The sequence below is a fragment of the Furipterus horrens genome, unplaced genomic scaffold (genome assembly GCF_987537825.1).
Source record: "Furipterus horrens unplaced genomic scaffold, mFurHor1.1.pri manual_scaffold_1, whole genome shotgun sequence".
Taxonomy (NCBI): Eukaryota; Metazoa; Chordata; class Mammalia; order Chiroptera; family Furipteridae; genus Furipterus; species Furipterus horrens.
Window position 1 is genome coordinate 92,185,413 of NW_028327171.1, and position 25,302 is coordinate 92,210,714.

Consider the following 25,302-nt stretch of genomic DNA (forward strand, 5'->3'; position numbering starts at 1 on the left):
TTTGAGCTTTTAATATAGACAAGTCTTTATAAAATTTACTTTAAACTTGAAACATATTCTACCACCATGATAAGACGTAAATTGGCTGTCATTTATAAAACTGAAAAAATAGCTCATGTAGCAATAAATAAATCATACCTCAAGTCTTTTTTTAAAGTTGTAAAATTCAAAGAACACTAATATATACACTAATAAATTAGCTACTTATTTATAAAGCATCTGCAATTTCCAGACATTATATTAGGCTCCACAAATATAGAGGTAAAGAGTAGGGCCCTGTGTTAACTCAAAGAGGTATGAGTGATACTACTCACATTATGGTCAATGTGTTGGTACATCCTAAATTTGGGAGAATAGTGTTCTGTCAGAGAATTCAAAGTGTAACGATGGAGGCAGAAAAACAAAAGATAATACAATATAATGTAAAATATGCTATAACAGAAATGTACAAAATGCTATGAAACAAGATAGGTATCAAATTCACACTTGCTGGAACAAGCCTGATCAAGTGAAGCTACCCAGACTTGAGTCTTAGAGGTCAAAGAAAAAGAACAGGAACTTCCGGCCAAGATGGAGGCCTAGACTGACATGCTCCATCTCCCCCCACAACTAAGAAGGACTACAACTACTGCAAAATCAGAAATAACCAAAGCTCCAGAAAATAAAGCTACATGGAAGTCCAACAAATGAAGTTATAAACAAGTGGTGCTCATCTGGATGGGTAGGAGGGGTGAAGCCGGGGTGGAGAGATCAAGCTGTGCTGGAGGTGGCAGCTGCAGTGATGAGCAGCAGGACCCAGTAAGCATGGACACCTGTATTTAAGGGGAGGAGAGAAGCGCCTGGGAACCAACCCTGGCTGCAGAGCAAACCCGTCAGTCCACGATTCCAATGCCGGGGAAGGCAGACCCCATCTTGGACCCCCGCCCCCAGACAAAGTGCCACAGTGTGGTGAGAAGGGTCGCCCTGAAGTGATGAGTGCATGGGTCTCTGCCCCTGATAGCATAGGAGGGGTGACAGCCCCGCCCAAGCAGGAAAGATAAACGAAAACAGTCATTATGGCAGGAATCATGATTGAAATACCAATCACACAGCTAACCAAAAAGCAAATACATGAATTAACCAATCAACAAATAGAAAATCTTTCTGAGGCTCAGTTTAGAGCTATAGTCAGTCATAAGGCAGCTTACAGATTTAACAAAAGATACTGAACAAGACAGGGAAGAAATGAAGGCTAGTCCTGCTGAAATGAATGAAAACACATATGAGACAAGTGGTGAGGGAAGGGAAACCAGGGATCAAACTAACAAATTGGAACAAAGGGAAGGAACAAAAAGTCAACCAATGCAGAAAGAGGAAACGAAAAGTGAGGAATATGAGAGGCTCAGAAACCTACGGGACAGCTATAAGCGGGCCAACATCCGAATCATAGGGTTGCCAGAAGGTGAAGAAGAAACTAGAAATTGAAAAATTATGTGAAAAAATGAAGCAGAACTTCCCTAACTTGGGGAAGGAAATAGACTTACAGGTCCAGGACGCACAGAGAGTTTCAGATAAACTGGACGCAGGGAGAACTACACCAAGACACATTACAATCAAACTGTCAAAAATTAAAGATAAAGAGAGAATCTTAAAAGCAGCAAGAGAGAAAAGAATTATGTACAAAGGGGTCCCAATTAGACTATCAGCTGATTTCTCATAAGACTCTACAGGCAAGAGGGGACTGGCAAGAAATATTCAAAGTAATGAAAATAAAAAACCTACGGACACACTTACTCTATCCAGTGAAGCTGTCATTCAGAATAGAAGGGCAGAGAAAGTGCTTCCAGGACAAAGTAAAACTGAAGGAGTTCATCAGATCCAAACCATTCTTACATGAGAGGTTAAAGGGACTTGTTTAGAAGAAGGAGGATCAAAACTATGAACATTAAAATGAAAACTGAATCACAACCACCAACAACAGAAGATAGAAAATTGAAACAAAGGCAAACTAAGTAGGCAACGAGAGTGGAAAAAGAATTATAGGTATGGGGAGCATATTGGGGGGAGGTCAGCGGGGAGGCAGAAGGGGGAAAAGGGAGGGAGATGATGCAGGAATTAAGAAGCATAGTAGGAGGGAATGGAGTAGACAAGAAGATGTTGAGAAGAACTATATGCACAACCAATGGACATGGACTAAAGGGGGGGACAACTGGAGGGGGGAATCACAGGGTGGAGGGGAGCAGAGGGAAAAGAAATTGGGACAACTGTAACAGCATAATCAATAAAATATATTAAAAGAAAAAAAAGGACAGAGAGCCCAGGAATCAACCCATGTTTTTAAGATCATTTAATAGTTGAGAAGGGAGACAAAAGCATACAATGGAGTACAAGCAGCCTCTTCAAAATTGAACAGGTATATGCAAAAATGAAACTAGACCACCAACATACAACATACACAAGGATAAACTAAAAACAGATAAAAGACTTAAATGTAAGTCACAAAACCATAAAAATCCTAGAGTAAAAAAAAGGCTGTAAAATTTCAAACATCTCTCATAGCAATAGTTTTGCCAATATGTCTTCTAGGGCAAGGGAAATGAAGGAAAAAAAATAAACAAATGGGACTACATCAAACTAAAAAGCTTCTAGAAGCATAGCAAAAGAAACCATCAAAAAAGTGAAAAGAAAACCTACCATATGGGAGAGCATACTTACCAATGATACATCTTGTAAGGGTTTAATTTCCAAAAGATATAAAGAACTTACACAACTCAACACCAAGAAGACAACCAATCCAACTAAAAAATGGGCAAAGGACCTAAATACACACTTTTCCAAAGAGGATATATAGGTGACCGAAAGACATATGAAAAGATATTCATTATCGCTAATCATCAGAGATGCAAATTAAAACCACAATGAGATATCATCCCACACCTGTCAGAATGGCCATCATCAATAAATAAACAAACAAGTGCTGGTGAGGATGTGGAGAAACAAGAACCCTAGTGCACTGTTGGTGGGAATGCGGACTGGTGCAGCCACTGAGGAAAACAGAATGGAGTTTCCTCAAAAAATTAAAAATGGAACCGCTTTTGATCCAGTGGTCCCACTTCTGGAAATATATCCTAAGAATCCCAAAACACTAATCAGAAAGACTATATGTACCCCTATATTCATAGCAGCATTATTTATAATAGCCAAGATCTGGGAACAGTCCAAGTACCCATCAATAGCTGAGTGAATAAAAAGGCTGTGGTACATTTACATGGCCATAAAAAGAAAGGAACTTCTACCTTTTGTGACAGCATAGATGGGTCTGAGTGAAATAAGCCAGTCAGAGAAAGAGACAAATACCGTATGATCTCACTTAAACATGGAATCTAATGAACAAAATGAAATGACAAACACAACAAAAACAGAGGCGTGGAAACATGGAACAGACTGGCAGCAGCTGTCAGAGGGAAGGGGGGCAGGGGAGACTGAATGAAAGAAGGGGAAGGGATTAGCCAACAGTGTAGTGATAGCCTGAGGGAAGGGAGATGCAGACTGGGTGAAGGTGGACAAATTGGGGGGAGGATGAGGGCATTTCTAATAGTGTCAATAATAAAAGTAAAGAAAAAAACATTTAAAAAAGAATTTTAAAATAAAACATAAAAAGAATGTGAATCAGACATACACAGGAGAGAGTACTCCAGACTTCCAGATGAAGCACTTCAGAGATTAGCAAATGGATACATGAAATGGCATTTCTAGCAAGTTGGGGGTTCTATTTATTGTCTGAAATGTTTATACAAATATACATATGAAAGAATAGGTGAAGATAAGGCTGACAAATTGCCAGCCACCGGATTTTGCAGGGTTATACTGAGAATTTGGATATTCACCTTGAAAACAACGGCAGATAACAGATTAAAACAAAAAAACAAAAATCATATGGTTGAAAAAGATGAAAGTTGGGCATTATGTATAAATCAAGGGAATCAACTGAATAGTAGGCACCGAAGAGTTAGAAGAAACTGCTGGGGACAGGAGAGAACGAAACTTAACGTACAGAATAATGGGTATGTTTATGAACAAAACAGGAGGGCACTAAGTAAGAAATGGCATAAACACAGGTAACTTTGCTCAGAAGAACCGATTTGAGGAAACTCCAATTATATGGGATTCCTTTTTTCCCACCGTGAAACAAAGATTAAGGGCATTTTCTGAGTGAAAAGTGGAAAGAGGAAAGCAGTAAATATTTAAAGGAGCCACTGTACAATTTGTGAAAAAAAGCTGACTGGGAATAAATATAAGAGGTGTTGCCCAGGTGAAGTTAGAGATTGTGAACATGCAGTATACGAATTCATAAGGCATGTTTTTTTTCAAGCTTTGATAAGGAACGGGGACATTAAGTTAGACTTTGGTACAGATTCAGGAATGTTTTGTCAGATAGAACAGAGAAATAAGAGAATAATATAATTTTCTTTCCAAAGGGAATCTGAGGTTCTAGGCTAGACAGAAAGGAAAATATATAATGCAACTGAGAGATATATAACCACTTACTAATGTTAAGTCAAATTATCTTTCTGTCCTCCTAGAGAAGTATACCCAAAAGAACTTTTCTGTTTACTTCAAAGCTGTTAGATAAGCATGACAGTATCTGGTGGTTGGAATGGGTATCATACGAGAATATACTGGGAAGGTTCTTAAAACAGATAAAGAGGGAAGGCAAAGGGAGGGCGCTCTGGAAGACATTTCTCTTTTCCTATCTACTGAGGCTTAAGAGAAGAAAAGATAAAATGCCAATGTGAATGCCATTTGGTATTTCCAAGTATCAGATGACCATACGAGTAGTGGTCACCCATGCCCTAGTGCTTAGCTTTTGTTTTTTTAACTTCTATATTCTACGTTCCTTAAAGGTTAGGAACTATGTTTTTGCGTAACTTCTAGCTTCTATATTCCCTAAAGTTTAAGGACTATGTAGTCATATCCCTACTTTTGCTAACACTGACTCCTCTCTCATGCTCGACTATATGTAGGGCTCAATAAACATTTTCTGGTTTCTGAATGATTTGTTCATTTAACTATCTGAAGCAATTTCAACGATTTCCTAACTTAGGACCACAAAGCAGTTTAGACACTGGGAAAATTTAACTTAAGATGCAAAATGTACACAAGCTCTTTGGAAAATGGCTGCTCATTAATCTCAAAACAAAAATAACTACATGAAATGCCACTGTGATAGAATGGACATATAAACATGTTATTTTCACTTTTATAACACAGTTGAGGCTTTCATTGGAGGAAACATCCATTTTTTTATATATAAAAAAAGAAAAACACAGAAAGACATACTGACATGAATTTTCTTATAATAAAAATATTCTTTCAAAAAATCATAATGTTCAAGACTTAAAACTTGTTTTGAAACAGATTAATCAAGATGCATACATTTTGGAGAATGACAAACTTTTTCATGTAAGACAAGACTGAAACACACACACACACACACACACACACACACCCTTGTTATACTTTTACATTTCAGGCCAGGAAAGCAAAAAGAATAAGAATAAAGCATATCAAAATACTCTTCTTTAGTCTATTGTGAATCAGTAAAATTCAAGTTTACTAACTCTAAAAAGACAGTTTTAATATCAGAAACAAAACTTGTGTGTACTTTTTTGGTAAGTCTTAAACTTTAAACTTTGTCAAAGAGAGCCATACCTGGTAAGATAATCAGCAATTTTAGGATTCTTAAGGAGATCCATAAATAAATCAACTGAATACTTCCTGGTTAGTGTGCCATCACCATTTATGAGAATATTAAATATCAGCTGAAAAGTCTGATGAATGTTTCGAGCGTGGAACAGCTTAAAAACAAATTAGGAAAAGCATATTATACCAAAAAAAATAAAAGGTTGAAAGAATCCTAAAACTTTAATAAAGAGCCTCAATGACTTTTAAAGTATCAAAGGATATAAACTTCAGAATTATCTTCAGAAATAATAACAAAATCATATTTACCTTTTCTCCAACCTCTTCGCTTAACGTCAAACTGGATAATATTGAAAGTGCAAACACAACTACGGTTAAACTACTATGGGCCAAGAAGCTTATAAGAGTTCGATAAAAAGATTTCACATTATTCTGAGGAAGAAAAAAATTAAAAAGTAAATTAGAATAAAAAATTATGTTTTATATTTTGGTTTAGAAAGTATATCTTGCACAGGGTAGGTAAATGTTTATCAAACATCATTATTAACTTAGGAGATCACTTCAAAGAGTGAGAGGGCGCTTTCGGATATTGCTTACAGCAGTATAGATAAGCACAATCTTAGTGAAGAGCAGTGTTTAGATACAGGACTATGAGTAAAAGCTTAAATTCTCAAACACTTCCATGGATCAAAATAATCTCTACCTCCAAAATAAGACCAGGTCAGAATAATCTAGCACATAAACAAATGAGATATTATTTAATTAAAATTAAACAGGTAGTAATTTACATTGCACAGCAGGGGAACTGTTCACAAAGCACCTTGAAGAATCAGCAAAGTCCCTTGATTTAATAGTTCTAATGGTGGGTCAGCTAACCTCTTCAGCATGCCTTCATTTATCACAAGCACCAGTACCTGATGCTAGGCATTTACTCATGAATCTTTCTGGTAGAGTTGCCACGGATTTTGTGGAAATAGAAGATAGAGGTAAATGGGATTGCCAATGATATGCCTCCCTTCTAGCAGCACAGAAGAATTTAGCTTTTCTTGTGTCATTCAATACAACAAACAATGGGATGCTAATAAAAGGAAAAGTTTTAGTATTCAACACTTGTATTAACCCTTAACATCTTAAATGCAACATATATAAAGGTTGGAATACTTCAAGTTATTTGTATGTCAATTTGATTCTTCATCAACTCTAATGGGTCAGCTGGACGAGACAAAATGGGTAAAATTTTCTTGAAGGAGACCCACTACTAAACAAGAAAAAAATTCTTACCAAAGTCTTTATGTGTGTTTGAACAGAAAGACTGTGTCGACAAAGATTTGCCAATAATCCTAGACAAGGCATTGTTAACTCATCTTCAGAAGACTGACTGTTGTTTTAAGAAAAATAATAAAAGATAAAATCATTAAGTTCATTTTAAATTATTCAAAACTTACACATATAAATTTCTCTTTGCATGCAAAAAGAAAAATCTGATTAACATGTGAAGACAGTCAAGCTTTGAATAGTTTGTCCATTTATTTCATGTTTTGAAACTAAATGATCCTATTCACTGCAGCACAGAAATATGGAAAAAATTGTCAGTGATAATGTGCTATCTCATCAGTATATTCTCCCATCAAGATTAAATATAAACACACAATTTTCAGTTTTCAACAATTTTTGTCTGTCATTCCATAAGTTTTTATTATGAAAAGTAAAGCTGCTTTACATCGTTTGATCCCTAAAATCATCTAACAGGAGTAGGCAAGAATCAGTCTTAGTTTAGAAAAGATGAAAAACATTATTTAAAAAAATTGAACTATTACACAATTTTAGTTTAAAAATAAAACAATAGATTTGGTTATATGTTTGGTTGCCTACTCACATATGATCTATCAGGAATGTAATTAAATCATCTATACTGGGACCAAACTGGAAAATTTTGACGTTATATGTTAACCTCTGCAGAAGTTGAACGCACTGAGAAAAAAAAAAAAAAAAAAAAAAATCAATATAAACACATAAAAATATATTGCATGCTCACAAAAAAATGAACTTCTATGCACATTATGGGTATGTACCCATTTTAGGAGGCAGAGTTAAGAGCAAGAACTTTTACACTTCTTAAAAGGGTTCTCTCTCTCTCTCTTTTTAAAAATACATAGTAGTAGGACTACTAAGAACTTCAGGATTCATCTCCTGATTCACACATTCCTATACATTAACCTCAAAGAGCATCTTTTCATCAACCTGGTTTACTTAATCATCTCAAACCTGGAATTGCAAGTTTGAGACGATCGAGAGAGAGAGAGAACCATTTTAAATTATATGTACATATAATTTCACATTTACCGTCTTTAAAATTGCATGTCAGTTTAAATGGCAACGCTTTTCTTTCTTACAAGTGTATTTTAGGTTCAATAAAATATTATGGGAATAAGAGATTTGAGTCTATGCTAAGTAAGACTAAATCCATAGCCTCAATTTTTATAGAATGTTTAACAAATTTAGACTAGATGCTAACTCAAATTAAAATTTTAATGTAAATAATTTACATCTCAAAATATTAATATATATGTTTAGAAGTCTGTCAAAGCAGTTAAAATGTAGATATGTTTATTCTTCAGTATTAGTGTTAGAAGTGAATAAGCTTCCTTTCTCTACAAATTTTTAAATGGTACCACATGTGTGACAATTAGTTCTTAAATCAATGGCAAGAATGTGCCTAATCATGAAGTATTATACTGACATATACACTATAAGTTAGCAGTTACACTATCAATTTTGATCTGAAAATAAATAAAGAAGTACAAGCACTAAGTGAAAAGTACTGTGTGGGTATGTATACCTGCAAAAACACGGAATCATTGTGGCAAGTGCTGCTCCGACATACCACTCCTGCCAGCACGTTATTCAGGTTATATGTATTCTGAAGATAGTCTCTAGTTTCATTGTCTACAGCTGTAAATTAAAATAAAATGGACAAAATATATCAATTTGACATGTGATCTTCATGGATGAAAAAAATAATTTTAATTTCCATATTGAATTTGCCATTCTGTAAAAAAAAATGAAATACGATATGGCTATTTTATTTACAAATACTTTCCAATTCAGAAGATTAGTCACAGAAATTGTATGAGCTGAAAGAGAAAGGAGTATGAGCTTTTCTTTTTTTGCCAATAAACAAATGATTTCTCTACATGAACTAATCTCAATGAAAAAAATGCTCTAAAATGAAGTCTATTAACTAAAAAAATAAATAAAAATTTAAAAAGCAAATATAAAGATCCTCACTTTAATATATTTAAATGTTGAAAGTGACTGCCATTCTCATACAAATGGTTGGTGGATGTTAGAATTAGCATAGCTTTTTCAGAGAGCAATTTAGTAATGACTATCAAATTGAACATTGACTTGAAAATTCTACTGGGAATTTATTCAACACATACTAATATTTGAGCAAAAATATATAAATATGTGCATTGCACTATTGATTCTAACAGCAACAATTCAAAAAAATATATACATGAGTACACATCCGTAATAGAGTGGTTGAATAAATTACAGTACTCTACAACGTGGTTCAAGGAGCTATTAAATAGATAATATTATGAAAAGATATCTAAGATATAGCAAGTGAAAAAAGAAAAGCGGTGCTCTGCAACACCATTTTTGTTAAAAATAACCAAAACTATTTGTTAATTTTTCTAAATCTAAAATTACTTGTTATAGCATAGAAAAAGATCTGGAAAGACACATATCAAACCATTAAGAAAGATCCCCTGCCCTGGCCAGTGTGGTTCAGTGGACTGAGTACAGGCCTGAGAATCGAAGGGTCTCTGGTTCGATTCTCAGGGCATATGCCTAAACTGCGGGCCAGGTCCCTGGTTTAGTGCACGTGAGAGGCAACTAATCTATGTTTCTCTCTTTCTCTTTTGCCCTCCCTTCCCCACTTTCTAAAAATAAATAAAGAAAAAAGAAAGAAATATCCCCAATATCATTCCCTGAAGTGGAAATGATAAGGAGGATGGCAGTGATGAATAAAGACTCATTTTATTTTACTCTCTATACCTACCTAGTTGCTATTTTGGTAGTGACTAAATCACATGTTGCTATTTAAATAGATTAATAAAAGATAAGGATCTTTAGTCTAGTACTCATACTTCAAATGCTCAATAGTCCTATGTGGCTTGTGGCTACTATATTGGACAACAGACACAGAACATTTTCATCAAGTAAGTTCTACTGAACACAGTGCTCTATGTTAATCCTTCTGGACCAGTGGGATTTTTAAAAATTATAAGCACATGTTAATTTATTAACATACAAAAATATCTCCTCTATATCCCCAAATACAAATCAAGAAAAGAAGCAGCTACTAAATGAAAATTTAAAACTAAAGCTTAAGATAGAAAAAAAAAAAAGAAAAAATAACACCTATGTTTTTACCCTTAGCCCTAAGTTCAGTGAAATCTATCAAAAAAGGATGACTTTTTTTTATCATTAGCTATGATTTTTCTGAGTACTGTATTTAGTACTGGCATTATGTGACTGTAGTTTTTAAATATTCAAGAGTAGGTGAGCATTTCCCTACATTCTTATCTGTAGACCACTGGAACTCTGATATGTTTCAGATTCTTTGTTCCAATAATTTTAAGAAAGGATGCACACAATATTCCCTTTTCAAGAGATTCACAAAGCAAAATAGCTCTCTAAGGTCCTGAAATGAAGAAATCTTCTGAATGTGAATCATTCTCTTAAAGACTTTATAACTCAATCTGTCCCTTAAAAACTATTAAATTCATACACCTTTTAAAAAATGAAAAAGATAAATTAAATAAATTACATAATTGAGACAGCAAACCGATGATACTGAAGATCAGTGGTGCACTTATGTTTGTGTCTTCAAGTAGATCTACAAGGCAACTCAAGCATTCACTTGGTAATATCTGATTTGATGTAAATAATCGTGTGAGCTTCTGTCCAGAAATTACCTACAAAATAGTGATTAAAATGTGTTAGCTAAAAATTGGCAGTTTTTATCTCTTTTCCATTTCAAATAAAAACTCAGTTCTTCCAAAGTGCCATGTCACTCTTTCCCAATTTAGAAAATTCATACATGTTGTTGCCTCTGCCTGAAAGATTAATTACCTATCCCTTCACCCACTGGCTAATGTATTAGGGTCTCAGATTTAATTTGTTTCCCCCAGGAAGCTTTTTCTAATCTTCTTCCACCAGCTATGTTAGGTTTGCTTATTATGTTATTCTATAGTATATTTATACTTTTATTTCATAAACTGGAAAACTTTTGACAACGTAGCAATATTTATCCTTCCTACTACACTTAACACTCTGTGAAGGAATCAGCTACAAATCAACACCTACTACCAATATATTTTTTGAATAAATGAATTCCACTACATTCATTTCACCTACTTTGAGCGAGACAATGGAAAGTGAAAAGTAGCTAAATTCAAAGGCTTAGCTACATGATTATTCCTGTTCTCTCTCAAAGACAATAGATGAGATCAGAAATTAAAGATTACAAAAAAGGAAGTTAAAAAATTTTTTTAGGTAGACAGGTCAGGCAGAGACAAATTTACTTTGGGTTATTCCATTTTTTACTCCTCTCTCATAACCCTATAAATATCCTCCTCCTTCCCCCTGGAAAAGATCAAGTTGGCATTGACGGCCCAAAACAGTTGTGAGATAGCCATGCGTTTTCAAAATGCTTTTTGAATATTATTCATTAATGAGGATATCTTTTCTATGAAAGTGGAAAAACAACTAGTTATTTTAGAATTAGATGAAGTCTGTTCTAAATGTTTCTACTTTGAAACTATCAAGTCTACTAAGAAGGGTGTTTCAGCCTCACTTCCTCTGATCTTTTCCTTTTCTGTCCTTTTATTTCCTCACCCAGATGTCAGTTCTTTTAAAGCTTTGGCGATAAGGGAGTTTCAGAATATCTTTTCCCGAGGATTATGTGTTTTAACATTAAAGTAAAAGCCTGTAAGACTAAAAAATGGTCCAAAGGTAAAATTAGATACTGACAGAAGATATTTTGTGGTAGGGAAACTTGAGCATTTTGCCTACTTATAAAGATAGTCCTCTAGAAGATTAAGACATTTTCTGCTTTAAATACTCTAACATGTAATAATTACTTATTACATGGTAAAATTTAAACATTGTTTTATACATTTTCTACTTTGGTCATATACACTGAAGTTTCATGCAAATAGAATTTTCGTAATAACTAATACTTTAAGCACTTACTCAGGTACATTATGTACGTTAATTCTTTTCATATTCATAATGCCTTGCATGGTAGTTGTTAAATGTATTGCAGATGAGTAAACAGAGGCACACAGAGATGGTAGCATAAGTGGGATTCATTGCTCCTGAATTCATGCTCATAATTGTTACATAAGATTAGTGCTATGAAAAACCATCATGATTGAGACCAGTTCAGCTCTGCCAATCATAAAAGATTTCAGGACTTCCGGCAAAGATGGAGGCATAGACAGACATGCTGCGTCTCCCTCCACAACTAAGAAAGAATACAACTACCTCAAAACTAGAGACAACCAGAAGTCCCAGAAAATCAGGTTGCATGGAAGTCCAATAAACAAAGAAATAAATAAGAAATACTCATCCAGATAGGTAGGAGGGGTGGAGCCGGGACGGAAAGGATGCGGTGTGGTGACGGCACCAACAGCGGTAGCGGCAGGCTGGTGGAAAGTAGTCACACATTTTAAAAAGTCAGGAGGGACACCTGGGGAGCGTTCCCAGCACCAGACCAGATTGCGCAGCTCAAAGTCCCAGCGCCAGGGAAAATAAAGTCTCATTGCTTCTGACTGTGCAAACCAGTAGGGGTTGGGGCAGAGGATGAAACTGCTGGTCTCTCAGCAGAATCTGCATGTTTAAAGGGCCCCAATTGTACTAGAATGTCCGCAGACCCACCCACTCTGGGGACAACGGCCAGGGCAACAGCTAGAGAGGTGCCAGTCCCACATGAATGGGAGAAGTGCCTGGAAAAGGGGGAAGTGCACTGAGCAGGTGGCATTGTTCCCTCTCGAACCCCTCCCCCACTCACAGTGCCACAATGTGGTGAAACGGGTCGCCCTCTACTGACAAATACCTAAAGTTCCGCCTCTTATAATGAAACAGGAGCGACAGCTTTACCTAAGACACAGAGGCAAAAAACACAGGAGCCTGTCAAGATGAGGAGTCAGAGAAGTATGGCCTAAAAGGGGGAACAGATCAATATTCCAGTGGGAGAAATAAGTGACAAGGAGACAGCCAACCAAACAGACGCAGAGTTCAAAACACTGGTGATAAAGATGCTCACAGGCTTGACAGATATGCTTACGTACAGCAGACACATAAGGGAAGAAGTGAACTCTATGCTAAATGAAACAAAGGAAAATCTACAGAAAACCAATGGTGAAGGGAAGGAAACTGGGATTCAAATCAATGATTGGAACATAAGGAGGAAAACAACACTCAACCAGTACAGAATGAGGAAACAATTGAAAAATACGAGAAGAGGCTTAGGAACCTCTGGGGCAACTTTAAACGTGCCAACATCCAAGTCATAGCGGTGCCAGAGGGACAAGAGGAAGAGAAAGGAATTGAAAACTTATGTGAGAAAATAATGAAGGAAAAACTCCCCATATTTGGCAAAGGAAATAGACATATAAGTCCAGGAAGCACAGAGAGTCCCAAACAAGCTAGACCCAAAAAGGACCACGCCAAGACACATGACAATTAAAATGCCAAAGGCTAAAGATAAAAAGAGAATCTTAATAGCAGCAAGAGAAAAGAAGAGTTACGTATAAAGGGGTGCCTGCCTATAAGACTATTAGCTGATTTCTCAAAAGTAAGTTTGCAGGCAAGAAGGGACTGGCAAAAAGTATTCAAGGTGATGAAACGCAAGGACTTAACTAAGATTACTCTATTCAGCAAAACTATCATTAGAATGGAAGGGCAGATAAAGTGCTTCCCAGACACGGTAAAGCTAAAGGTGCTCATCATCACCAAGCCATTATTAAATGAAATGTCAAAGGGGCTTACTTAAGAAATAGAAGATCAAATTTATGAACATTGAAATTACAACAAACAACTATCAACAACTGAATCTAAATAAATAAATAAATAAATAAATAAATCCAACTAAGCAAACCAGAATAGGAACAGAATCATAGGTATGGGGATCATCTGGAGGGTTATCAGCTGGGGGAGGGGGGAAGAAATGGGAAAATGGTGGAGGGATTAAGAAGCATAATTGGTTGGTACAAAATAGGGGGAAGTTAAGATTAACATAGGAAAGGGTGAAGCCAAAGAACTTATATGAACAACCCATGGACATGACCTAAAGGGAGGTGAGGTAATATATTGGAGGGAAGGCGGGTACTGGGCAGAGGGGAGCAAAGGGAAAAAGATTGGGACTACTGTAACAACGTAATAAATAAAATACTTAAAAAAATTTCATAGAACTAAATACACGTGTGTGTGCACACACATGTAAAACTGGTGAAATCTGAATCACATGAGTGGATTGCATCAATGTTAATTTCTTCCTTGCGTATCATACTGTAGTTTTGTATCCACTTAAGGAAAACTGGTTGAGGAGTAAGTGGGATGTCTTTGTATTATTTCTTACAACTGTGTGTGAATCTGCAATTATCTCAAAATAAAATGTTTAATTTAAAAAGAAAAAAAGAAAAAGAATTCATAGCTCAGGTTCTGTGTGGGGTTATAAAGAAAAATTAGCAGTAGGAGTGCAGCAGAATAGAAGAATGAATAATCAATCTCCTTTCACAGAATAACCATCTCCTTTGTATCCTCAGGCGTTGCTCTCATGAGATATGCACAAAGATACTCACCATTAATAGCATTACCAAAATGGTTAAAATTTAAAAATCTAAAAGCAACAAGGATTGGTGTGTATGAATAACAGCAAATTCCGTGTATTGCTGGCAGGACGTTAAAATGGTTTAACTTGTGAAAAACTGTTTAACAGTTTCAACTAAAACTGAACATAAACAGAAAGACCTAACAATTCCACTTCTAGGTATAAAAGTATAAGAGAAATGAGTGCATATATCTGCAAAAAAAAGTATGAACATATTTATAATAGATTTATTCAAATTCTACCCAGAACTGGAAAAACCCAAATGCCCATCAACAGAATATAAATAAACTGGTGAATTTATAAAATTGAATTCTACACTGAAATAAAAAAAAAAGTGTGCAACACGAGAGAATTTCAGATTATATTGAGTGAAAGCAGCCAGATACAAAAGTAGTATTGTAAAAATCTACGTATCTGAAATCAACAAGCAGTGACAACTGAAAAAACCTTATATGGTGATTAGACATATTCTACATTATGATACAGATGGTAGCTACCTGAGTATACACATGTTAAAAAATATGCTCTTCAGTTAAGATTGCATCTTGTGAACGGAATGTTCTCTCTCTAAACAATTAAAGATTTTTCAGTAACCCCCTTGAAAATTTGGAACACCGTATGAAATCTTTAAGCCTCAAATTTCCTTGCAGTCTCCTTCAATTCACCGTAACATGGCGCTCAGATTAAAAACATACCTGTTTATTCTCAAAGACAGGTACAGTTTGAAATTAATATTTAAAATACTTAGCTCCTTTATCTTAAGTAAACCTAACAGCCCTGCTTATTCTGTGACTTCTGCATCCACTAGCACACTGTACTATCCTTATTGAGAAACAGAGCATTAGCATTTAACACTAACACCTTCATCATTATTAGTTTTGCAGAAATTTGTTGAGGTAATGAATGAAAAAAAAATGTACTTAGGAGATGGGAACCTGAAGTAGCATGGAGCACCAGTGAGGCTTGAGGGAACAAAGGCATGTTTAAGGTACTCCAGTTTCACCATAAACTCATGTTGTAATATTAACAATTGTTTTCTCTTTGTAGTATTTTGCTAATCTTTGGTAATTTAACGTTTTATTCCAGGATTAATATTAACAAATAGAACATATTTTAAAATTATGTTCAATTCGACGTTTATTTAATCTACAACAGAAAGCATTAAAATGAGACTTGAGCTCAAATGCTTTTTATTAAACTGAGGTCAATGTTTGTTGGAATTTCATGAATGCATAACAAATGACAGCAAATTAAGAACAAAAATGTTATAACACTAAGTACTCTAGGCACAAATCATTGGTAACTAATAGAAAAAAATGAACGCAATTCGGTATTTTAGGATTGAAAAACTGTGAATATATATTGGGAAACAAAAAAGGTTATGATTGCTGTTAGTGAAATTGCTTCTCAATTCGGAGAAAGTTCGTATTTAACAGGAATTAAAAAAAAAAAAGCAAGAACAGGTTCGTATTGTAAACTGCCTAAGGGACAAGGCATAAAACAAATTTTAATCGTCATTCCTCATCACCTTCACTCCCGAAAGTCACTGTATACTGTCAGGGCTGTTACGATGGAAAAACCAAAATAAAAAGGGAAAAGACACAGGTTTGAACTTTCTCCTCTACCACCACAAACACAGTCTAAATTCCCCATGTTTTTGTCCCAACGTTCCTCTTCTAGGACTCTCAGTAGTCACTCCTCCTTTCAGAGCGCGGTGAGTCCAGGGGCGGGAAAGAAGAGGGTGGGAATTCAAGGACAACACTCATCCGCCTTCTTTACCAATACAAAAAGACAGCTGAGGAAGGGGGGAGCTGACCTTTCTTTCCTAAATTGGGGCCACTACACCCCGGCCGCCCGTGCACTAAATATTACTATAGGGGAGCCCATCTGGTCCTCCCCACTAGAGGCCCTCTCACCTCCAAGTGCCGCAAAAGCTGGGTAGCATTCGCCTCCGACTTAACGGCTTTGTATTGACTAATGGTCAGGAGCAAAGACTTCAAGCAGGCGGTGGAGTCCATTGGGAACCGCCACTGGACCGCCTGAGGGCCACGACCACTAGGCCACAACCACCCGACCAAGTACGGGCTCTGGCTTCCGCCGCGCTTTTTTTGATTTTTCTGTCCCACCCACTCACTCCCAGAAGCTTCCGGTTCCGGTCCTGCTCCGGAAGTCCCTAGGACTGCTTTTGATGACGCGGGGGGTCGGGCGGGTGGACAAGAGGATGGAGGGAAGGGAGGTACGGGAATCTAGGTCCAGGAGATCAAAGATTTCGTGAAGTGGATTAGAAGCTGTCCTTTCAGACCCTTTACCTGAAAAGCCGCGAGGTCTCAGCCTCGAGATCCCGTGAAGACGAGAATCCCGCGAGAAGTGCAATTGCTGTTCAAGCTGTGAAAGGGCGGTTAGACGCAGGGAGTCCTTTGTCGTCAGTGAGGTGCTTGCTTCTTCGGCTTTCACGCTGCGTGGCCGGTTTTTATTTGTGCATCATCTTCTGCCTGAGAAATGGTCGCTTCCCCCTAGTCTAGACACGGTGAGGATCTCTGAGGAGAAATTTAGGCTCTAGATTTTGAGGCGGCCTGGAAGGTTTTTCTTTAAATAATCTCTCCAGTCCACCGCTTCTACCCGGGAATGTTTGTTTCTCACAGTAAACCTGTAGCCGTTGGGAGTCTGTGAAGTTTGTCGTGCTTTTACGATTGTCGTTGTCAAACTTACTTTAGAAAGCTACTTGCGGTTGACTCCTGGGCCAGTTATTGCCCTGGGGGTGTTCTCATTAGTGTCAGGTTTTGTAAATGAAGATGTCTTGTTTCATCTGGCGTGATTGTTTTATAAATCTCGGTGCCTGTGGAAATGGCCCTGTTGTTTGAGGCTTTTGACCAGAGATAATATTATGCATGTGTGTATCATGAAATGAGTCGAATAACTGTTTTGCGGCTTTTTGTTTAATGTGTACGAATGTTGAATAAAACTTTAAAAACCAATTTGAAGAAAACTAAGAATGGGGTACATATTATTTTAATTAAGTCGTGTCAGAAATCAAGTTTTGTCAATTCAAAGAAAGTATTTTTTACATCACTGCTTTTAAAGACAGCATTTTTTATTAGTCAAGTTTAAAATTAAATATGAAAGCTTAAGTAATATAGCCAATTGAGAAATACATGTAAAAATTATTGGATAATTGCTGCATTTATGCACTTATTTATAATACAAATAATTATTGAGGTGTAACCCGGGCTAGACGTTGCCGGTCAGGGGACAAAGATAATGAAGTATCCTGCTGCTGGGAAGGAACTATCTAATAAGGGAAATATCCTAAGTAGTACCTATTTAATTCACATAAATTAGAGGCACAATGCAGTTATGGTAAAGAGTGGAGTCAGGCTGTGTACTTACAAATCCTAGCTTTACCTTTTACTGTGTGATTGACTATAGGCAGATTCTATCTCTTAATAAGGTAAAATCTTGCTAACAATAATACCTGTTTTATAAGGTTGTTCATTCAATAAATAGCCTACAATGTCCTAGGCACTGGTCTAGGTACTAGATTCAGTGAAAAAAGTAAAAATCCTACAGTAAATAAAATAAGGGAGTGAAATGGAAAATAATAGAACAACTATTTACTTCTCTAAATATAACAGTGACTGAGAAGGGAAATGGGAGGTCAGGATAGCGAAAGCAATATTTGAGGAAATACTTCGAGGAGCCATGCTCCCCAGGGGACAATATTTTCCCATACAATAGCAAGGGCAGAGGACGCGAAGTGGGAGCCTAACAAGGGAACCACTGTAGCTGGAGAAGATAGCTTAGTAGAAATGAGGCCACGTCAGGTCCTGCAGACTGTGCCCTGGCATAAATATGTTCTCAGCAAGTGTTAATTACGTCTGAGGTCCTTGGCAAATGCAGGGATAACAGTTTGGTTGTGTTAGACTTTTCAGTAGTAATGACGAGTGCATCATTATCCCCGTCCCCATTTTGAGCCCAGGGTAAGGGTCAAAGCTGCCTGCTGTGCCATCTTTCTATGAAATCTTGCATTTTAATTTAAGCAGTCACAAATTTTGCATCGCTTCCGTAAAGTACTCATTTAAAAATAAAAATCTTTATCTGGGGGAGGATGTTTATTGATTTTCGAGAGGAAGGGACACAGAGGAAAATATCCGTCAGTTGCCTAGTGCGCCCCAACCTGGGGATGAAACCCATAATATGACTGAGAGGAACTCAACCTTTTTGGTGCACCAGACGATGCTGCAACCAATTGAGCCACCTGGACAGGGCCATAAAGTATTCACTTTAATATAAAATAGCCAAAAACTGATGTAAGTTGAGTAGGGTGTTCCATGATGATAGCTGTGAGAGGTCCTAACATTTTTAGTCTGAGAAAATTGCGTATCCTAATATGGGAGACATAGAACCATATTTTAAGCCTCTCAAAGGGGGAAAAGGAGGAGGAGATGAAGCTGGTGCAGATGACTGAAGACCTTATTACTTGGACTCCACCCAGTGGTGACCAGAATTCAGTGGTGAACCCTGGTTTTAAGCTGAGGCCTGACCTAGTTAGGTTTCTGTTTTAGATTGATTACTGTGGCAGCTGGATAAGATGTGATTTTGAGGAGTGTTAAGCCTACAAGTAGGGAGAATATTTAATTTGCTTTAAATATTTAATAATATTTAATTATCCAGAGGATAATAACCAGGATAAATGAAGTAGAGATAGCAAAATGGTGACTAATTTGAGAAATATTTATGGGGTGAAATAGGCAAGATGTAATGACTAATTTCAGATGTGGGGAGCAAAGGGATTCCAAGTTTTGAGTTTGGGTGGTTAAGAAGATACAGATACTGCTGAGTAGTTCATAGAAAGCATTCAGGTTGTATTTTACGCTCAATGAAATGTTACACAGTTTATTATATAATCTTATGCCATTCTCATTAAGCTTATTCCTGAGTATTATATAATTTTGGGTTTTTTTTTTTCTCCTATAAGATTTTAACTTATTGTTACTACTATAATAAAAGATACTGACTACTGGTATATCTTTTATTCAGCCTACTAAATTTCATTCATTTTATTAGGGTTTTGCTACTCTCAGGCTTTATAGCTATATGTAATCTGCAAATAATTTCATTTCTTTTAATAGTTGTTGTTTTACTTTATTTCATTAGTGTAAACTACAAAATATGGAAAAATAATGGAGATACTGAACATCTTTGTTTTAATATTTAATTGAATGGAAATAACCAGTGTTTTAACACAGTATAATTTGTGTTATTGGTGTGTAATATTCTTTAAAATGTTTAGGAGATTGCCCTTTATATATCTGTTTTATTTAAAGAGTTGCCAAAATGTTTGCTAAAAATTATTTAATATTTACATTTCCATGTCTTATTTTCCTCTTTAAAATGATAATTCGGTGGATTATGTTGCTTTTGTTCTTGGTATAATAATAACTTACTGAGCATTTACCATGTGCCAAGCACTGTTCTAAGAACTTTGTACTTACTCTTTAATCTTCATAACAACTCCATGCTTTAGGTACTTATGTTCTCCATTTTACAGATGAAAAACTAAGGTGTAATAATTTGACACCACACAGGTAGTAATAATAAACTTTCTATTTGCTATGCTTTTTAAATACTTTATTCAGGATTTTATATCTATGTTTATGGGAATTAAAAATAACTTAAAAAAAGATTTTATTTATTTTTAGAGAGAGGAGAAAGGAGGGAGAAAGAGAGGGAGAGAAACATCAATGTGAGAGAGCAACATCAAGTGGTTGCCTCTTGCACGCCTCCAACTGGGGACCTGGCCTGCAAGCCAGGCATGTGCCTTGACTGGGAATTGAACCAGCAACCTTTTGGATTGCAGGATAGCACTCAATCCACTGAGCCACACGAGTCAGGGCTAAAAATAATTTTTATTCTCTTGGAATCTGGTTTATATGTTACTTTTGAAAAATGAATTTGAAGTTTTTGATCTTTTTTATTCTGTGCTATAGAATAGTGAGAATCACATAGGAATCACCTGATTTTTGTGAATTCTACAGAGCCAGCTTATAGAATTAAGTATTATAACTTATAGTGGTAGACCTTTAGAAAGTGTGTACTCGTAATAGGGTTATTATAGCTCCTAATATTTTTCTGTCTTTTCTTGAGTTGATTTTGGAAATAACTAGAAATTGTCTAGCATACCAACTATTTATCTAGATTTAAAAATCACTATAAAGTTGCGTCAGTATACCAATTATTCTCATTATCTGTTCTTAGTAGTTTTAAATTTCCTTTTTCTTTCTAATGTTATTTATCTTTTTTCTTAGTTGGGCTTTCCAGCCATTAGTCTATTTTATTCAGCTTTTCAATAACCAACTTTATTGATTTTTTCAAAATCACTTATTTTAATTTTTACAAATTCCATCCATATTTGTATATTTTTCCTTTATTTTACAGTTTTCAAAAGTTGAAGGCTTAGTATATTTACATAGTACATATTTTTATGAAGTACATTTATTTTATGTCAAAAAATTTTTTAAAAGACACTAGCTAAAATGAGCATCTGCATTTTATCAGTCAGGTAAATATGTTTTTTTAAATGCTAATATACATTCATTCATCAAAAATTTAGTAAGTACTAGATCTTTTTCAGAGAGCTTAGAGTTTGTTGGGGAAAAAGACAAACCAGAGTAAGTACTATTAAGAGAAACAATATGCTATAGGAACATACGATATTTTTTTTTAAGGCAAAGTTGCAAGTATCCAATTCCTTTATTTTTCAAGGATTGGTACAAAATTCCTGTTCAGTGTAAATTTTTATTGCTATCTTTTTTATATTTGGCATAGGTGTCTTCCTAGTTTATAGTTCGCAAAACACATTTAAGGGAGTTAAAATTTGCTTGGGATCTTACAGTCTAAGTATAGGGTGGTCTAGCTTCTTTATTTCTTTTGAAATAACTTAAAATAAAACATATTTAATACTGAATAGGAAAATGAAAAATTTTAATGACTTATTACCAGGGTTTAAGTCATATTATATGAGTCAGACTGGATGACAATATGAATTATGTTTTTGAGAGAAGTGCAGAGTTTGTAGAATACTGAATGTTATAATATGGGAATTGAACTAGAGCCATGAACACAGAGCCAATTGTTCATTCATTCATTTACTATAATATTGAGTGTTGAGTGGTAGGTAGGTACATTTCTAGGTTCTGGGGATACAGCAGTGATATAGCCACAAAATTTCTACCCAAGTAGAGCTTTTATTTTAACTGGGGATATAGACAATAAACGAGACTTATAAGTAAAATATGTAAATGATAGTAATAAATGCAGTGGAGGAAAAGAAAGAGAAGAAGGATGGAAAGTATTAAGAGTCTGGGTGTGGCATTGCAATATTAGATAGTATAGAGAGTATTAATCAGTATTTGCTCTGTAACAAATCACCTCAAACTCAGTGGTTAAATCCGTGAACATTTATTTCTTGCTCACAGGTCTGTGTGTTAACTGCAGTTAGTCTGATCTTGGCCTGTCTTGGCTGGGGTTGCTGTGGGGGAGGGAGAGATATGTAGAGCTCTACATATGTTGAGATGTCTCCTATATATCCAGGAGATGTTGAATGGGCTGTTGAATGTATTATTTGTAGTTAGGGAGAGATCAAGGCTGGAAATAAAAATATAAAGCCTTGAGACTAAATGAAATAGGGTAAGTATGGATAGAAAAGATTGAACCAAAGTACTTAAGTATTTAGAGGTGGAGAGATGGGAGGAACCAACAAAGAACACCTGAGAAGTAGCTGCTAGAGGACAGAGATCCTATCCTGACCCCATGCTTGTCTGCAGGGATCAGTCTTACTTGTAGCATATGGGCTGCTCTTGACTTCTAAACAAAGAAGGCAATCTTTATCTACACACAAGTTCACTCCTCTGCTTTCAAAGGCCTTGAAGTGTGCAGAAGAATGGAAGGCTTTATTCTTTTTTATTTTTATTTTTTAATTTAAAATTTTAGGTGAAGGGAGGGAGAAAGAGAGGGAGAGAAACATCAATGTGTGGTTGCTTCTCGCATGCCTACAACTGGGGACCTGGCCCACAAACGAGGCATGTGCCCTGACTGGGAATCAAACTGGTGACCCTTTGGTTCACAGGTGGCACTCAATCCACTGAGCCACACCAGCCAGGGCAAAATCAATATTGAGTGTTTAAAGGTGCCAGATGTTCTAGGCACTGGGGATATAACAGAGAAATTTAAAAACTTTTTTTCCTGACTTTGTAGGGCTTGCATTCCACTAGGGCATGAGGCCAAATCTAAAAGTAGGAGATTATTCAGGCGGCATAAACATTAGGTAGAACAAAAGTTCCATTGGCCCAGCTTCCAAAGATTCAAGGCAAAGAAATTCAGTGGTGAAACTGGCAGAGGTTCAGGTGCGGGGTCATTTGGCTACCATGTCCCAACTGTGACTAAAGCAATTCAAATACTAATTAAATTGATTTTACCCTTTATGCAGATCCAGAAAACAAAGTCTGTACAATTAATGTCACCTCTTATTTTTCAGAAATGTTAACTTTGTCATAAAGCCAGAAAAGCTAATAAACCAAAAGTATTCTCCCTTTATAATTATTATTTTTTCATTTTCCTTTCCTGTCAGGTATTAAAATTCAGCTAATCTCTAAAAGATTTGCCAAACCATAAAATAAACTTTTTTAGCCTTTTAAACAATTTCTGATTTTTTCCTTTATACATTTCGCAGAAGTCAACTCTAGGATAAAGTCCAAGGTTCGGATATTTTTGAAAAATGCCCCCCACCCTCCATTTTCACATCTAATTTCATATCCTGGAATCACAAGGTTGCTATTTTGTTTAAATAAAAATACTATATCCATTGTTTCTGAATCCAATTTTGTAGATAGTAAATGTGAAAGTGACATACTTTCATTGTAAGGTACAATAATCATTTTTAATTATAACAAATATGTATTGAAGGTCTACTTTGTGCAGAGAGAGGTCCTGTATGTCTTATTTTTAAATTTCTGGTCTTTCAAAAGTAGATATCAAGTTCATGAAGTGGGTAGATGTCTGCTCCGTGAATTAAAATGTGAAGATATTTTCTTAAGACCGTGGTGTCCCAAGTAGAGTGTGCACATCTTGATAAATGTGAAACTAACTATCGGGGTGAGGAAACAAATACTAGAACTTATGTATTTTAATCTCATTCTCTTTAATATTATAGTTGCATATAATCCATAAATGAGTTGCTATTCATATATTTTCAGTATATTCTCAGGTTTACTGCTTTAGAGATATGTGATCAAAATAATTAGAGACTTCCCCCAAGTCTTTAACTTTGACAGAGTATTTAGACAAGGATTATTATTCATTTCAGTACCACATATAGTATATGGCATTGTTCTGAATTGTTTTTTTGAACAAATAAATTCTCTTTGCAAAATCTAATGTGAATAGTATACTACGGAAAAAGTGGCATGATTAATTTTTACAATATCACTTATTGACCAGTGCAGTCATGCAAATAATGTTATTTCTGAGTGTCTGTGTGATTATTACTTAGTTTAGTTTCTAGTTGTACACTCGTCGTCGTCGTCGTCGGCAGCCGTCCGTCTCGAGAGACGATGGTGTAGCTTCTTAAGAGTCCATCTGCACCGCCGAGAATGGCTGTGCAGTCCGACTCGGGAGTGACATCGTATCTGTCTCCTCCCGTGTTGAATCGACATCTTGCGATGACGCTGAAGCTACAGAGCCTGGGCAGGGTGATATGGAGGGTCTGCTGTTGCCCATGCAGCAGACCCCCCCTCTCTTCGCAGCTGAAGGGTCCAAGGGAAAGACGGAGTCGATACAGCTTGGGTTCAGGTGCGCTGCAGGAGTTGCCGGTGTTGACCACAACATCAAACCGCCTTAGGGACTCCGGCTCCGGATTTTCTGTCGGGGTTTACTCCCTTAGCCTTTCCCCTGAAGAGGTATGCCGCAAGGCAGCGGAGGTTTTTTGGAGTCAGAGTTTTCCTTCTCTGATGTACCCTGACTGGAAGATCGAACCAGCGACACTTAGCTCGCAGGCCGACGCTCAATCCACTGAGCTAAACCAGCCAGGGCTGGTTGTACACTAAACTTATATAAAGTCAAATATTACACTTAATGGAACATGGTAGAAAGAATATGGAATTTCGGTTGGTGAAACTTGGGCATGAATTTTACTCTTACTGATTTCTAAGCTTCAGTTTCTTAAGTTTTAAAATAGGACATAGTAATGTTTATCTTTCAGAGTTGTGTGAAGATAAGATGTGTATTCAGTGTACATAGATACATAGCCCAGAGCCCAGCATATAGGAGCTGTTGAAAATTAATCTTATTTTCAGTGAAACCAAGTTAATGCAACCAGTTAATTTTATATGAATGGAAACTTCATAACTAAAAGCTTGATGTACCTTCTCACCTAAACCCTTCTTAAAAACATGTCTTTCTGAGATAATGAAAGGCAGCACTTTTCTCATATGGGTGGATCAAATTGGATTTGGGGAGGATAGACTTTATTATTGGCGGTGATGAAGTCAAGTACATACTTTGTCCTCCATTGATTCATTGTCATCTCTACATGCATCATGTCTCAACATTCCATCTTGTTCCCTGTTTTCATTATTGTCTAACAGCTGTAATGACAAAGTAATATATTTTTTAAATGTGTAATTTTGTTTTCCAAAGATTCTACTTATTTATTTTTT

General features: G+C 36.1%; 2 protein-coding genes across 2 annotated transcripts in view; one reads left to right on the top strand and one right to left on the bottom strand.

The window, feature by feature from the left end:
* The window catches only part of CIP2A (cellular inhibitor of PP2A), a 41,700-nt gene extending 25,031 nt beyond the window's left edge, over positions 1–16,669 (bottom strand). Inside the window, exons 1-7 of the mRNA XM_090260992.1 lie at positions 16,507–16,669; positions 10,523–10,670; positions 8,522–8,634; positions 7,559–7,653; positions 6,964–7,060; positions 5,992–6,114; positions 5,692–5,837 (exon numbers count right to left, since the gene is read on the bottom strand). Of these exons, the coding sequence (XP_090117118.1) occupies positions 5,692–5,837; positions 5,992–6,114; positions 6,964–7,060; positions 7,559–7,653; positions 8,522–8,634; positions 10,523–10,670; positions 16,507–16,608 (824 nt within the window). The 5' untranslated portion in view covers positions 16,609–16,669. The remainder of the gene's footprint in view (positions 1–5,691; positions 5,838–5,991; positions 6,115–6,963; positions 7,061–7,558; positions 7,654–8,521; positions 8,635–10,522; positions 10,671–16,506) is intronic.
* A 143-nt stretch (positions 16,670–16,812) lies between these two features.
* Positions 16,813–25,302, top strand: part of DZIP3 (DAZ interacting zinc finger protein 3) — a 113,528-nt gene continuing 105,038 nt past the window's right edge. Inside the window, 1 exon segment of the mRNA XM_090276379.1 lies at positions 16,813–17,117. The gene's annotated coding sequence lies outside the window, so the exon portion shown is untranslated.